Consider the following 16184-nt stretch of genomic DNA (forward strand, 5'->3'; position numbering starts at 1 on the left):
ATATTTTATCACTATATAACCTATTTAGCATGCTACTCTTTTTAACTTGCTGTATTGTGAGCATTTTCAGTCAGTATCATGATTGTTTGAATCCCCAGCTAAGTTAAATGTCTAATATTATATATAACAGAGTATATAATTATAAATTTTATTCACTTAATAATTTAACAGAGAGCTGTTAATCATCTTCTGTGTACTAGATACTGTTAGAGATAGGAGACTAATTGAGTATACAATAGAAATATTATTGCTTAACAGTAAGAGTTTCGAGTTTAGGATGTGTTACAGACATGTTAACAATTGGTTGCAACATAGCGTGGCAAGTGCTATGATAAAGGAATCAGGGGGTGCAAAAGAAGTATGTATGAGGGACTCTTAACCTGGTCTGAAAAGTCATAAAAACCTCCAAGAGGAAGTGATTTAACAGATCACAGAAAATCAAGCAGAAAGAGAACCCAGCAAACAAAATGGTGGCAAAATAAAAGTGTTCTGGGACAAGAATAATGCATGTATAAAATTCTGGCTCACAGTTGAGTAATTTTAGTAGTTTGAAATATCTGTCACTTTGGAACTCTATGAAGAATATCAGAAGAGATCAGCCTGATCTGAGATGAGGGAACTAGATTTTCAAGATTTATGTCAGCCTCAGTAAAGACCTTGGAATTTATCTTAAGGACAATGGGACAACATTGAAGAATTTAATCAGAATATAAGAAAAAAGTTTGCATCTGTAAAAGTTTACAAATATGAGGAACAGAGAGCAGTTTGAAAGACTAGAGGCAAAAATGAAAGTTACAAGTCAGATGCAATACAAAACATACAGCTCTTGTGATTGGTTCAAGGAAACGATAAAGATGAACAGACTTGAAAAATGTATAAGGTAGAAAATTTTTAGAAATTGGAGACAAATTGCATATTAGCATGAGGAACAGAAAAGTATAGTAAAAACTAATTGGACTCTGACTTGGAAAACTGAATGGATAATGGTGCTATTCTTTGAGAAAGAAATATATTCTCCAGGTCTTCAGTGTTAGGTCCAATGGAGACACCAAGTTCTTTTCTGCATGTGATACTTTTGATGGACATATGGAATATCCAAGTGGTCATTTCTGGGAAGCACTTAGATATATAAAGCTGGAATGGATAAAAGAGATCTAAAATAGAAGTATATATATTCATGCATAATCAGCATATATATGCCTATTGAAGACATAGGATTGGATAGAATCCAGAACCAGAAGGTGAAAGGAAGAAACAGTGGGGGCTTTGGAAAGAGCTTGAAGAACATGTCTAATGCATGGACAATAAAAGCAGAGCCTCCAAGGTACATAATTAAATGGATGAGTAATAAACTCAGAGACTTCTTTGTTCTGGAAATTAAAGGGCTTTATTGCATTTGGGAATAAGGAAGTAGTAAACTTGGTGAGGGGATTTCTGGGTTTAATGGGAAAAGAAAGTGGGTTATCCTTGGTTAAGTTATAAATATGATTGAGAAATTGGGGGTAGATGTCTGTTCTGAGATGTTTGGTTAAAAAGTAGTGAAAGAAAGAGAAAAGATAAAGGTGTAATCAAGATAAAGTTTCCAGTGAGATGTCAACCAAAATTTAAGAAAGGGTGATGCACCCTGGTCGGTTTGGCTCAGCGGTTAGAGCGTCGGCCTTCGGTCCTGAGAGACCCGGGTTCGGTTCCCGCTAGGGGCGCGTACCTCGGTTGCAGTTTGTCCCCGGCCCTGGTTGGTTGTGCGGGTGGCAGCCACTAGATGTGTTCCTTTCACATCGATGTTTCTCTCTCTCTCTCTCTGTTCCTCTCTCCCTCCCACTCTACCTGAACAAAAAATGGGAAAATGTCCTCGAGTGAGGATTTTTTAAAAAAGAAAGAAAGAAAGGGTGATGCTTTTTATATTTATTATGTTTTATCTGTCTAAACCATTTACAAGGTTCATGAGAAGTTACCTGATACAATGTAGGGATGTAGGAAGATCAAGTTAACTTATCTTTTGCTCTGCTTATGAAAGGAGAAGATAATTTCAATTCCACTAGCTTTTAAGCATTTAGAATCCAGCTTGGGTTTATAAAATGTCTTGTGAAATATAGATCTTCTAAATATTGTCCAAATACTATTCACTTTGGACCATTTACATACTGGAGGATAGAGGCTAAAATGATGTCTCTTTATCATTAAAAGTTGTTTTACAATCTGAAAAAATTTTTCACTGATGTGTATTTTGCCAAAAGACATAGCCAGAAAATTCACAATCCTATTTGTCCTCAATATCAATGTTATATGTGAATTTTAAAAAATAGAAATGAAGCTCAGCCAGTATGGCTCAGTGGTTGAGTTTTAACCTGTGCACTGAGAGATCACTGGTTTGATTCCTGGTCAGGGCACACGCCCGAGTTGCCGGCTCCATCCCTGGCAGAGGGCATGCAGGAAGCAGCCGATCAATGTTTCTCTCTGATTGATATTTCTGTCTTTCCCTCTTCCTTCCTCTCTCTCTAAAAATCAATAAAAACATTTAAAACTTTTTTAAAATTATAAAAAAAATGGAGATGAGTAAGAAAAAATAATTTAAATTATAGCAAATAGTGTGCCTAAAGATAAACAATGTTAATATATTTTTTTAATTTATTGGGGTGACATCGGTTAATAAGGTTATATAGATTTCAAGTGTACAATTCTATGATACCATATATATATGGACGTTGCATTGTGTGCCCACCAACCAAAGTCAAATTTTCTTTTCTCACCATATATTTGACCCCTTCCCTCTGATAACCACCATCCTGTTGTCTGTGTCTATGAGTTTTTGTTTGTTTTTCTTGTTTGCTCATTTGTTTCCTTCAGTTTCATATCCTACATATGAGTGAAATCATCTGTTTTTTTACTTTCTCTGTCTGACTTGTTTCTTTTAACATGATATCTTCAAGATCCATCTATGTTGACACAAATAGCAGTATTTCATCATTTCTTATGACTAAGTATTCCATTGTATATATGTATCATACCTTCTTTATCCAATCATTTATCAAAGGACACTTCAGTTGTTCACATGTCTTAGCCACAGTGAATAATGCTGCAATAAACACAGGGGTGCATATGTCTTTGTGAATAAATATTTCAAAGTTTTTGGAAGAGGAGTTACTAGGTAATATGGTAACTCCATTCTTAAGTTTGTAAGGAACCTCTATGCTGTTTTTCATAGTGGCTGTACCAATTTGCATTCCACCAGCAGTGAATGAGGGTTCCTTTTTCTCCACAACCTCTTCAATACTTATTACATATCTTGTTGATAATAGCTATTCTAACAGGTATGTTATAGTACCGCATTATAGTTTTGATTTGTATTTCCTTAATAGCTAGTGAAGTTGAGTATCTTTTCATATATCTGTTGGCCATTTGTATGTCTTCTTGGGAAAAATGTCTATTCAGGTCCTCTCCCTATTTTTTAATTGGATTTCTGCTTGTTTGGTGTTGAGTTGTATAAGTTTTTTTTATATATATTTTGGATATTAACCCTTTGTTGGTGCTATTTATTATAACTTTATTTTACATCTTCCACACAATTTTAGTAATTTTTAATGTTCTTATGAAATGATAATTTTATGAGATAAACTTACAACTCAATAAATCATTTTTATATATGCTTTCAAAATCACATACATTTTTAATGTTCCTTTTTTTTCTTTGCAGTTAAAAAAAAGTACAACACAGACTTTGCTATTCTATCGATTATAACATTTTAATTAAAATACTTTTTTTTTTTTACAGTGGATTTTCTATCTTGGAATTTCTGCCTGGACTAAATCCTTTCATGTCAAAAGCACAAGTAAAATCCACACATAATTCAGAGTGCCTATTAAGAGTCTGCTTTGACTGAATTTAGCATAACATCCTGGTGATCCATTTACTCGATTATATCTTATAGAGTCAAGATTATTCAGAGCGTGCGTACTAGAGGAGTTTATTCTAGAATTGTTTATTTCATGGCAAAAGGCAATCATTCAGCAGTCACTGAGTTCATCCTCTTGGGCCTAACAGACAATCCAGAACTTCAAGTTATTCTCTTTTGTGCATTCCTACTGATGTACTTAGTTACTGCCTTGGGTAACCTGGGTTTGATTGTGCTAATTCAGGTCAGTCCTCAGCTTCACACACCCATGTATTTTTTCCTCTCTCATCTGGCTTTTGTCGATTTCTGTGGTACCTCCATCATCACACCAAACACACTTGTAATCTCCTTACGTGAAATTAAAAGTATGTCATTTTATGCATGTGCCACTCAAGTGTGTTGCTTTATCACATTTTCAGTTTGGGAATTGTTAATGCTGTCTATCATGGCATATGATCGATATGTGGCTATCTGCAACCCTCTACTCTATGTAGTTCTCATGCCCAGGAAACTCTGCATCCAAATAGTCACTAGCTCTTATATCTATGGATTCACTGTGGGACTCATACAAGCAGTGGTGACATTCCACATGTCTTTCTGTGACTCTAATTCGGTCAACCAGTTTTACTGTGATGATGTCCCCTTGATTGCTCTGGCCTGTTCTGACACCCAAGTCAAAGAGTTGATGTTGTTAATCATTGCTGGGTTCAATGTTTTCTGTTCTCTTACCATTGTTCTCATATCCTATGTATTCATTGCCTTTGCCATCTTAAGGATCCATTCTGCTGTAGGAAGACAGAAAGCCTTTTCTACCTGTGCTTCTCACCTGTTTTCTATTACCATGTATTATGGGACCCTCATTTTTATGTACCTTCAGCCCAAGTCAAGTCACTCGTTAGATAAAGACAAATTTGCCTCAATATTCTATACAGTAGTCATTCCTTTGCTAAACCCTTTAATCTACAGCTTGAGGAATCAGGAGGTAAAAAATGCTTTGAAAAAATTATTGAGAGGTATATTCTAGTAATTAGCAATAAATTTTGTTGTTGCTAATGAAGTGATAGATATGTAAAGTATGTATTATATATATTTAAAATCAAAGCTTGTACAGTAGTACTATGTCATTAAGTACAGGAGCCTTTGTCCTCTGGGATTTAGTTTCCTGATCTATATTTCCATGAAAATAGATATTTTATTGGTTTTGCCTACACATAGTAGATATTTCGTCAGTGTTTGCCTGTTTAAATGTTAAATTGTAAAAACAAGGTAAAAATCATCTGCTCTTTTTGGCCATGAGGTGTTTCAACAATGGAGATGAAGAATAAAGTATCGTATAATCATCACTTTATGTTTTTTCACTAATATTGAGAATTTGAGGTTGTCCAAAAGACATGAACTATGTAAATGATATTGCAGATACCAGGTAAGATTTTCCTCCATAGTTGTATTGGGGGGGGGGGGGATTACAAGATGCTTCGCTGAAATATTTAATTTTAAAATACCAGGAAAGTGACCTTACTTTTCACTTTACAAGGTCCCTATTAATATGATTGAACATTTTTTTAAAGACTTCCTTTTTTAAGAGCTGGTTTGATTTGCAACAGAATTGATAGAAGATACAGAGATTTGTCATATACCCCTGCTATCACACATTCATAGTCTCCCCATTATCAACATTGTTCACAAGCATATGGAATATTTGTTGTAATTGATGAACTTACATCAACACATCATAACTACCCAAGTTTATCTAAGGGTTCATTCATATTGTAAATTCCATGAGTTTGAAAAAATGTATAATGACTTATATCTATTACTGTAATATTATTCAGTATATATTTACTGACCTAAAAATATTCTGTGCTCTATTTATTTGTCCCTACCATCCTCAGCCCTGGCAACCACTGATCTTTTTATTGTCTTCATTGTTTTGCCTTTCCCAGAATGTCACAGAGTTAAATGTATACAGTATGTAGCCCCCCCTTTTTTTTTCCATGTAGCAATATGCACTTAAGCTTCCTCCATATCTTTTCAAGGCTTAATAGCTCATTTCCTCTTTGTACTGAATAATATTCCATTCTCTGGATGTATCATAGTTTATTTATTTATTCCTCTACTGAAGGACATCTTGGTTGCTTCCAAGTTTTGACAATTATTAATAAAACTTTTATAAATACCTATGCGCAGATGTTTGTCTGGATATATTTTCAACTTGTTTGGAGAACAATTGCTGGATTGTATGGTAAGAGTATGTTTACTATCCCAAACAACTGATGAACTATGTTGGTTGAACATTTTAACTTGATCATTCAAGCCCTACCTCTTCTAGAATGTCCTCACATTCAGCCAGCACTTTAGCTGTACTGATTACTTCTGGCTGGAGTGGTACAAACTTTATTCTACTTGGTTACTGAGAACCTAATTGCCCAGTCTTTGTTAATTTAGTTTTTGAAGTTGCCCATTGATAGTGACAGTATCATTAGACATGGTAGTTCTAAAGATGTCCTGTGAATTTCTGTGTTTCAGACATACTTTTCCTGGCTCCGTTGTACATTGGCTCCCCTAACTTCTTACATTTAGCAGAGTTGATTACCTTAGTCAGCACACTACTTCATTCCTTGCCTTCTGGTCCACTGCCATGAAGGACTCACAGATTCCAGTTTATCAAAACACTAATTGAGACCTTGGTGGAAATATCTGCTCTCAGTAATCCCAAACCTATAACCCAGAAGAGCCTAACATTGTAAGATAGGAGACACACATTTAAAAATTTATTAATGAGGTATAATAATAATAACAGCCAATCTTATTACAACTTCTTTGTTTCCAGACCCTATACTGTCATTGGTTCATAACCTATAGTGTGTCATGGACGCTAGTGCTCCAATGTCAGAAGTTCATTTTCTGAGCTGGTGACTTAGCTAAGTTGTCAACATGTCATTGAGTTTTCTATCCAAGCAGCTGATTGTTGATGATAAGAAACATGTCATGATCATTCATTATATGCCATGGTCATGTTAAACTTTCATTGCCATGAAATGTATTTTGTCTTCTGAAGCAATATTGAATGACTTACTATTCTAAAGAACAAAGTGTTTTAAATTGCAGAAAGGTGATACTTCCTCAGACACTGCCAGCTGGGAAGGAAAATCCTTATTAACCTATTGATTTTGGTAAGTACAAGTTGTTCTTCCCCTGTTCCCTCTCATATTGAAGAAGTCTGATATAATTAACTTATCACTGTGATTCTGATTTGCCTCTCAAAGACATGGTGGCATATTTAGGATTCAGAATCGATCTCTGTTTCTAACAAATGGGCCACAACATTGATAGTAGAAGGGGGCTCATGTCATTGGGTACATGAATAGGCTTCATTATTGACACTGTGGCTACTCTACTCATGTTGTCATTACATAAGCCCTAGGATTGCAAGAAAGGAGAGAGGGTGGCTGTTATCTGTATAACAGGTTCTCTGATCCTCCTCATTGTTGCAGACCTCCTCTGCTACAGTTGTCCTTTATTTATTTATTTTTACATTTTGTTTTTCTTCTTTTTAGAGAGAGAGGAAGGGAGAGGGAGAGAGAGAGAAAATCAATGAGAGAGAACATCGACTGGCCTCCTCCTGCATGCCCCTCACTGGGGATCTGACCCACAACCTCAGCATGTGCCCTGACTGGGAATCGAACCAGCAACCTCTTGGTGCATGGGTCAATGCTCAACCACTGAGCCACACCGGCCAGACTGTGGTTACCCTTTAGTAGTTAAAGAATGAAATCAGCATGCTTTGTGTCCACTCCTACCAGGTCATCTAAAATTCTTCCCCCTAGAATGCCATGTTCTTGGAGACTTGTTACTCCCAGTACCCTAACCAACTATCCAACACTATTACTGTCAATGAATCAGTGCATATCAGCAATTTTCAACCTTTTTTATCTTACGGTACATGGTAACTAATTAGTAAATATAAGGGACACAACAAAAATATATATCTTTTGCTGATCTTACCAAAAAAAAAAAAAGGTATAATTTTGACTCATTCACACTGGACAGCTATTGTTGTGTTGGCTGTTGTCATTTTTCTATTTGACAATCAAAGGGAAAAGAGAACAGAGCCCCTGACTAAATAGTCAGGTATTGCATGTTTTTTGTTTGTTTGTTTGTTTGTTTTTTCTTTATTGATTTTAGAGAGAGAGGAAGGTAGAGGGAGAGACAAATAGAAACATCAATGAGAGAGAACATTGATTGACTGCCTACTGCATGCCCCCACTAGGGATTTGGCCTACAATCTGAGCATGTGCCCTGACTGGGAATTGAACTGGTGACCTCTTGGTGCATGGGTCAATGCTCAAACACTGAGCCACAACGGAGGGGCTGTATTGCATGTTTTAGTAATTCTTGTGGCACACTGGTTGAAAATTGCTGGTGTATATCCATTCCTTCAGGTCACAATTTCTCTATATGAAGGAGAAAGTTAAATATTCTATCCACTGGAACAATTTGCTTTCACCAGTATCCTTCAGGGCCACCTCTTAGTAGGACCATAATCAGGTGAAAGTCCAATTCTATTTTGTATATAATGTGGCACCCCTCCTTTGCACAAGGCCCAAATCTTATTTGGAATTCTGTCAGTTGGAAACTCTAACCTGTGAAACCACAGCATGTGCTGACAGAAAGGAATCTGTGCAGCAGAAATACATGATATAAAAATCTGGACCACTTGTTCACATAATTTGCAAATGCCATTTCAACCAGGTTGTAAATGAATCACTGCCATTGGATTGCTATTGTGCTAGCCTGGAATTATGTGTTGGTAGATTCTATAACACCCAACACACAATAGACAACTGATGTTAATTTTTTTTATTTGTTTCTTTTTCTACTAGCATATGGTAGAATCACATTGCTGCACATTGTATCTCCAGTTCTTATTCATCATATATAACTGAAGCTTTGAATGCCTTGATCAACATTTCCTCTTTCCCACCCCCAGCCTTTGGCAACTACCATTCTACCCTTTGTTTCTAAGAGTTCAGCTGCATGAAACTCCACATGTAAATGAGATCATGTAGTATTGTCCTTCTGTGTTTTGTTTATTTGACTTGGTATAATGTTCTCCAGTCTGATGGACAACACTTTGAAAGATAAGAGTTCACAAAATCCTGAAGAAGTCTGCTGTAAAGTAATTTAATTTTTTTCTTTCTTTCTTTCTTTTTTGTAGAGAAACTAAGGTTAAGAAAATTAATATAGAGAATAAAACATTTGATGTCAAGTTTGGGAAATAATTACTGTAAGATTTTTTTTTTACTTAGGTCAGATGATTATAGGACAAAATAAAACAAAACCTCTGATTATAAGAAAATAATGATAAGTTGGTTTATATTCTTTTTTTCCTTTATTGATATAAGAGAGAGCGAGAAAGGGAGAGGGAGAGAGAGAGAGAAACATCAATGAGAGAGAACATTGACTGGCCGCCTCCTGTATGCCCTGCACTGGGGATCATGCCCACCATCAGGGCATGTGCCCTGATGGTGAATCGAACCAGTGACCTCTTGGTGCATGGGTCGACACTCAACCACTGAGCTATACTGGCTGGGTAGGGTGGTTCATACTCTTAAAAATAATAATCATAAAGCAACTAAACTTTATTGATTCCATTTACCATATATATATTATTCTCAAGTGAAATAATTATAATGAATCTTTTTACCTGCATTCACTTACTTGTATAGTTATCTCCCTTATGGACCCTGGCCCTAGTACTTGCTTTAGAAAATAGAATGCTCAAAAGTGATGTTACATTGTATAACTTCTATGACTAGATCTTTTTTCTCCATAAGAATACATTTTCTTCATGAGGAAGCTAAATGTTCGAGCCTAACCTCCATGTTGTTGGAAGCACATGCTAGATACATGGAAATGTCATGTGGATTAAAACACAAAGTACTCCATGCCCTGGCCAGTTTTGCTCAGTGGTCAGAATGTTGGCCTATGGACCAAAGAGTTGCAGGTTTGATTCTAGTCAATGTACCTCAGTTGTTCAGTCCAGACCTTGGTCAGGGTCATGCAGGAGGCAACGAATCAATGTGTATCTCTCACATTGATCTTTCTCTCTATCTCTCTCTCCACCCCCCAGCCTCCAACTCTGTTGGAAGATGAATGAAAAAATAGCCTTGGGTAAGGATTAAAAAACAAAACAAAACACAACACAACAAAACAAAAGCACTCCAGCTGATGGCTTTACCCAGTGTCAGCCATGTGAGTGAGGTCATGATGGTCCAAAAAACCATACTACCACCCCAGCTTCTACCATGTGGAAAAGGACTGTCTAGTTAGCCTACAGAATCATTAGAGATAATAAATAATCATTGCTTAGGCCACTAAGGTCTGCGGTGGATATATGTACCACATCTTCTTTATTCAATCACCTATCAAAGGACACTTCAGTTGTTTACAGGTCTTGGCCACCATGAATAATGCTTCAGTGAACATAGGAGTGGATATGACTTGGCAAATAAATGTTTTCAAATGTTGTGGATAGATATCCAAAAAAGGGTTGTTGGGTCACATGCTAACTCTATTCTTAATTTTTTTTAGAAGCTTCCATACTGTTTTCCATAGTGGCTCTACCAGTTTACATGCCTAATAGCAGTGAATGAGGGCTTCTTTTTCCTCCACCACCACTCAAACACTTGTTATTGCTTGTCTTATTGGTAGTAGCCATTCAAACAGGTGTGAGGTGATAGCTCATTGTAATTTTGATTTGCATTTTTCTAGTAGCTAGTGAAGTTGAGCATCTTTTCATATATCTGTAGGCTATTTGCATGTCCTCTTGAGAGTGTCTGCTCAGGTCCTCAATCCATTTTTAATTTGAATAATTTGTTTGTTAGGTGTTGAGTTGTATGAGTTCTTTACATATTTTGTATACTAACCCCTTGTCAGAGCTGTTGTTTGCAAATATCTTCTCCCATTCAGTTAGTTGCCTTTTGGTTTTGTTGACTATTTTTCTGTTGTGCAGAAGCTTTAAAGTTTTATACAGACCCATTCATTTATTTTCACCTTTTCTTTCCTTGACTTTGTTGTCAAATTAATAAAATGTTCTCTAACACCAAGGTCCTTAAGTTTAGTACCCTTGTTTCTTCCTTGTTATTCATTATTTCGGATCTTATATTTAGGTCTTGATCTATTTTAATTAAAATTTTGTATATGGGGAAAAACTATAGTCTAGTTTTATTTTCTTGCATGTGGCTTTCCAATTTTCCCAGCACCATTTATTGAAGAAGCTTTCTTTCCTCCCATGCATTTTTTTTTTTTTTTTTTTGCCTCCTTGTCAAAGATTATTTGCCCATACACACGTGGGTTTATTTCTGGGCTCTCAATTCTGTCCCACTGTTCTGTGTGTCTTTCTTCCAACACCTCAGCTAAATATCACACTCAATGGTGAAAAACTAAAAGCTTTTCCTCTAAAATCAGGAATACAAGGATGTCCACTCTCACCACTCTTATTTAACATACTACTGGGAGTTATAGCCACAGCAATCAGGCAAGAGAAAGATATAAAAGGCAACCAAATTGGGAATGAAGAAGTAAAATTGTCACTTGTTCAGTGTTTCAAGAGGTGAGCCCAACCATCTGGAGCAATGGCTGGAGTACTAGAGGTTGCACAGTACTGTGTGCAGCTGCCCAGGAAGAAGCTGAATAACATGTCTATCAGGTGCACTGAATTTCTTGTTCCCTGAGAAAAGCCAGATTTAACTTAGGAAATGATTACTAATAGTAAGGAGTTAAAATTGTGTCAAGATGCGAAAACTTCATTTAATTAGTGTCTAGTACTGGTGTTCCTCATTTTATGAAGCAGAACGGTGCAGAGAAACTCCAGAAGAGCTGTGTTTGTCAGGTGAAGCACCAAAATCCTACAAGTGTGAATTTATTTACCTGTAAAAAAAGAGACTGTCTATGATGCTTCTATTTGTCATATATGTGATATGTGAAAATAGGTGTGTTTATCTGTCCATATAAACATACATTCAGGAAACAAACTGTGGTGAATAGAAACATCATGTTTCTCTGTCAAAACTGCTTTAAACACCTGAGAATTTATTCAACTCACAAAGTTCTAAAAGTACCTACAGGCAGCATGTCTCAGTTACTTACAAAGTAAGTGCAGAAGAGGAAATAATTATCTTGTATTGCAAACCTCACACTGTCCTCTATACAATGGCTGAAACTATCACAATCTCCTTCTAAAATGATAAAATAAAATAACATTAAATCATGAATTTGATTATCTTTTATGATATATCAAAATAAAAGCATACCAAATCACATGATTTTTAAATTGTATGCCATAATTCTATAAGGGTGATTGAATAAATAACAGGCACAATTATTTCTATTTCAACAAAGAGAAATAACTATGTTCTTTAAGTTATATTTTAAAAATATGAAAGTGATGATCAGATGTAAGTCTATATAATCTATATTATAATACCCCTTATTCTTAAAACCTACAGTGTCAGAAAAACAAAATTCAGATAACCTTGATTTGCATTTAGAATTTTCATACAACTAGTTATACGACCTTAGGCATTTATAAATAATTGAAGCCCATAAGTGAAACCTCACACACTTCTAGTTTAGTTTAATTTTGTTAAGTAAGACTACTTGATTAAGTGCCTGGCAGGTTGTAGAAACCTAACTAGGTTCATCTTTACTTAAAGACCAATAAGCTTTTAAGTGCTCAATGAATTCATCTTTAATTCTATACCACGTTTATACCACAAACATTTACATATCACTTATTATCACAGGATATCTTTCTAAACATTTTATAAATGTTAATTTGTTTAATCCTCAAAAGAAACCAATAAATTGGGTCCTGTTATTTCTTAAAATTGGAAAGAGAGTCACAGATTTCAGGCCAATTGTCCAAGGTTGCACAGCTAATAAAGGAAGATGATGGAATTCAAACCCAGCCAGTCTTGGGTCCACAGTCCAGAGTTCTAACAGAAAGTGGCCACTGCCTTTGCTTGGGATACTCATGTATATATTTGCAAGTGTGTTTGTGTTTGAACATAATTTCAGTGGTCTCTGAAAGCTGAATGGGACTTGAATCACACTACTTTCCAGGACTGGCCTAGGTCCTTGTAGAAAATGTCAAGTTCAGCCCTGGCCGGTTTGGCTCAGTGGTTAGAGCGTCCACCTGCGGTCTGGAGAGACCGGGTTCAGTTCCCGCTAAGGGCATGTACCTCAATTGCAGTTTGTCCCCGGCCCTGGTTGGTCGTGCGGGTGGCAGCCACTCGATGTGTCCCTTTCTCATCGATGTTTCCCTCTCTCTCTCTTCCTCTCTCTCCCTCCCACTCTGTCTGTGCAAAAAATGGAAAAATGTCCTCGGGTGAGGATAAAAAAAAAAAAAAAATGTCAAGTTCTGCCGCAGTAACAGTCACATTTTTGGTTGATTGGGAAAGAATTACTTAAAATATTAGCAAAAGAAAGCTTGATTTCTTTCCCTTTTGAATTTAATAAAGCATTTGTTACTGTTATTGTCGTAATTTTAACGTCTTTAAGGTATCACAACCTTTTTTCAAGACTTTTTTGGAGGCATCTTTTACGTCTTTGTTCCTTAGACTATAGATGAGGGGGTTCAACATGGGGATCACCACTGTGTAAAACACAGATGCCATTTTGTCTGTGTCCAGGGAGTGGTTTGATTTGGGCTGCAGGTACATAAAGATCAGGGTGCCATAGAAAATAGTAACAGTCACCATGTGGGAGCCGCAGGTAGAAATGGCCTTGAGTCGTCCCTGGGTAGAGCGGATCCTTAGGATGTTAGCAATGATAAAGATGTAGGAGGTGAGGACAATGGAAGAAGAACAGATCATATCAAAGCCAGCAAAGGCAAAGATCAGAATCTCCTTCACGTGTGTGTCTGAGCAGGACAGAGCCAGGAGGGGGATGTCATCACAGTAGAAATGGTTAATGACATTGGGGCCACAGTAAGTTAGGCAGAAGGTGATAATAGTATGGAACAGAGCAACCAGAAGGCTGTATATGTATGGAATTGCCACCAGTTGAACACAGACTCTTTTTGACATCACAGTTGAATAATGCAGGGGACTGCAAATGGCGACATAGCGATCATAGGCCATGGAAGCTAAGAGGAAACACTCGGTGATCATGAAGGTGAGAAAACAACCCAGTTGTACTGCACAAGCATGGAAAGAAATAATGTTATATTTCACCACAAAATTTACCATCATCTTCGGGGTGACAGCAGAAGAGTAACAGAGGTCAACAAAGGCCAAGTGACTGAGGAAATAATACATAGGTGTGTGGAGTCGGGCATCAATCCTGATTAAGGTTATCAATCCAAGGTTACCCAACACTGTGATCAGATAGATGGCTAAAAACACCACGAAGCATGGGGCCTGAAGTTCTGGCTGGTCTGTAATTCCCTTGAGGATAAATTCAGTGACATAAGTGGTATTAGCTTCAGCCATTTATTCTGGCATATTTTGTTGCAAGTTGAAGAATAAAAATGATACTTTCCATGGTCCCCGCAAGTGTTGAGGAAAAGTGATCACTGGTGTCTTCTCACCTTGAATCATGTCATCTTGTGGGTAAAAAGGACACCTTAGCTCTCTAATGACATGCAATGTTTGCCCAGTCTTTTTACTCTCAGAATAGTCTTCTTACCAGCTCTTTTGCTTTGTAATTTTAGAAAGTAAGAGAGGATATTGGTTAAAAGTTAAATGGTATCTGGAAAAAAAAAATATCCTGAGGCAACACTAATACTTCAGTGTTTCTGTGGCCATTGTTGTTCTTATGCACATATAAATGTGTAATTCATAAAGGAAACAATATTATTTTTTGTGCCTCAATTTTGTGCATGTTCCACAGCTTTAAAATACATCAAAATAATCTACTATGACTTACCCATTTTATTATATACCCCACTCTATATTCTATATAAAGTACCTATATAGATTAAGTACTTTAGGCTCTGTAAACTCAAACAATCAGAAATTAAAAGAATTGAAAACTGATTAAGTAGTAAAAGTACAAATAGATACTCTTTATAAAGTACTCAAAAGCAGAGAGTATGAGAGCGAAAAATGCAGTGACGATATTAGAGGTATTATCTTGACAGCTCACGGAGGTTAGAGTGGAGGGTTGGGGATCCGCTCAGTATACATACTGCATATAAACTCAATGTGACTCACCTCCTTAGCTATGATCTTGGCTCTTTATGAGCTCATTCAGTAGTTGTTTGGATGATTTATTAGTTTCTAGCTTCCTTTGGGTCTGAAATTGAACCTCTAGGGATAACTGAAAACTGTAATGTTTTCCTTCCTGTTTTTCTCAGAATGTTATGAGCTAGAAAAATTATATTGATGGTTAAAATTATATATATTTTAATTATCTGTATTTCTGAAGGAACCATACTGCATGTATACCAATCAGACTATTTTCATGAAGCCAAAAGTAGGCTACAGTACAGAAAACACAAAAAGGCCACAAGCCTTGGTTCATTTAAATAAGAACTCAAGTTTTGTGAAAGGATAAGATGAGCACTTAACTTCTAAGTAATTTACTTATGAGAACCTGGGCAACATCCATACTCTGTTTAAGCCTCAATTTTTTCCACTGTAAAATCAAATAAAAATGGTGCATCTTTTATGTTTTTGTGAATATTGAATGAATTGATAAATGTGAAGGATTTTGTAAACTCTATAGTAAGTAGTAAGTGTCCAAAAGCTACCTATTTGCTTTAAAAACTAAGATAAATCAGAAACATAGACAAAGCCAAGGTACTCCAAAAACCTACCTGGAACACCTACTTCTACCATAGTTTTAGACTTTGACTTAGGGAATCTATATAGAAAAGAAATCATGTGTTTATTAATGGGAAAATCCAGTTTCTTCTTAAATTTCAGATGAGAAAAATATTTTAAAATAAAATATATATTATATATAATAGATATATGTGTGTTAAACAAAATTTATAACAGTGGCCATCATTCTTTAAAAAGTTATCTACTACTTTAAATTTTTTTTGTTTGTTTGTTTGTTTTGGTACATACCCCTAGCAGGAACCGATCCCAGGACTCTGGTCCGCAGGCTGACACTCCGACAGCTGAGCCAAACCAGCCAGGGCTGCTTCCAATTTTTCTCAACCTTTTGCTCTTTCCAATCCTGCTTTGCCCTCCACCACTGACGCCAGTTGCTATTAAGCCATTGATCAATACAGTGAACATTAAAAAAATTTTAGATTTCCTCTGAAATTTGAAAATGTACC

The 16184-nt window shown here is 36.2% G+C and overlaps 2 protein-coding genes across 2 annotated transcripts; one reads left to right on the forward strand and one right to left on the reverse strand.

Annotated features, from left to right (window-relative positions):
* Positions 1-3983: 3983 nt before the first annotated feature.
* Positions 3984-12047, forward strand: LOC118628693 (olfactory receptor 5AL1-like). The gene is made up of 2 exons (XM_036259628.1): positions 3984-4894; positions 11927-12047. Exons 1-2 carry the CDS (start codon positions 3984-3986, stop codon positions 12045-12047), a joined length of 1032 nt encoding a protein of 343 aa, XP_036115521.1.
* A 1363-nt stretch (positions 12048-13410) lies between these two features.
* Positions 13411-14385, reverse strand: LOC118627776 (olfactory receptor 1038). The gene has a single exon (XM_036258220.1). The coding sequence runs from the start codon at positions 14383-14385 to the stop codon at positions 13426-13428; it is 960 nt and encodes a 319-aa protein (XP_036114113.1). The 3' UTR covers positions 13411-13425.
* Between the last annotated feature and the right edge of the window lie 1799 nt (positions 14386-16184).

This window comes from Molossus molossus, unplaced genomic scaffold (assembly GCF_014108415.1).
Source record: "Molossus molossus isolate mMolMol1 unplaced genomic scaffold, mMolMol1.p scaffold_m16_p_13, whole genome shotgun sequence".
NCBI lineage: Eukaryota > Metazoa > Chordata > Mammalia > Chiroptera > Molossidae > Molossus > Molossus molossus.

Excerpts from the sequence above, each read along its gene's own strand:
- LOC118628693 (XM_036259628.1), top strand. The coding sequence starts at position 3,984 with ATGGCAAAAGGCAATCATTCAGCAGTCACTGAGTTCATCCTCTTGGGC. Across the intron at positions 4,895-11,926 it reads AAAAATGCTTTGAAAAAATT|TGTGGTGAATAGAAACATCA; the intron begins ATTGAGAGGTAT and ends CAGGAAACAAAC.
- LOC118627776 (XM_036258220.1), bottom strand. The coding sequence starts at position 14,385 with ATGGCTGAAGCTAATACCACTTATGTCACTGAATTTATCCTCAAGGGA.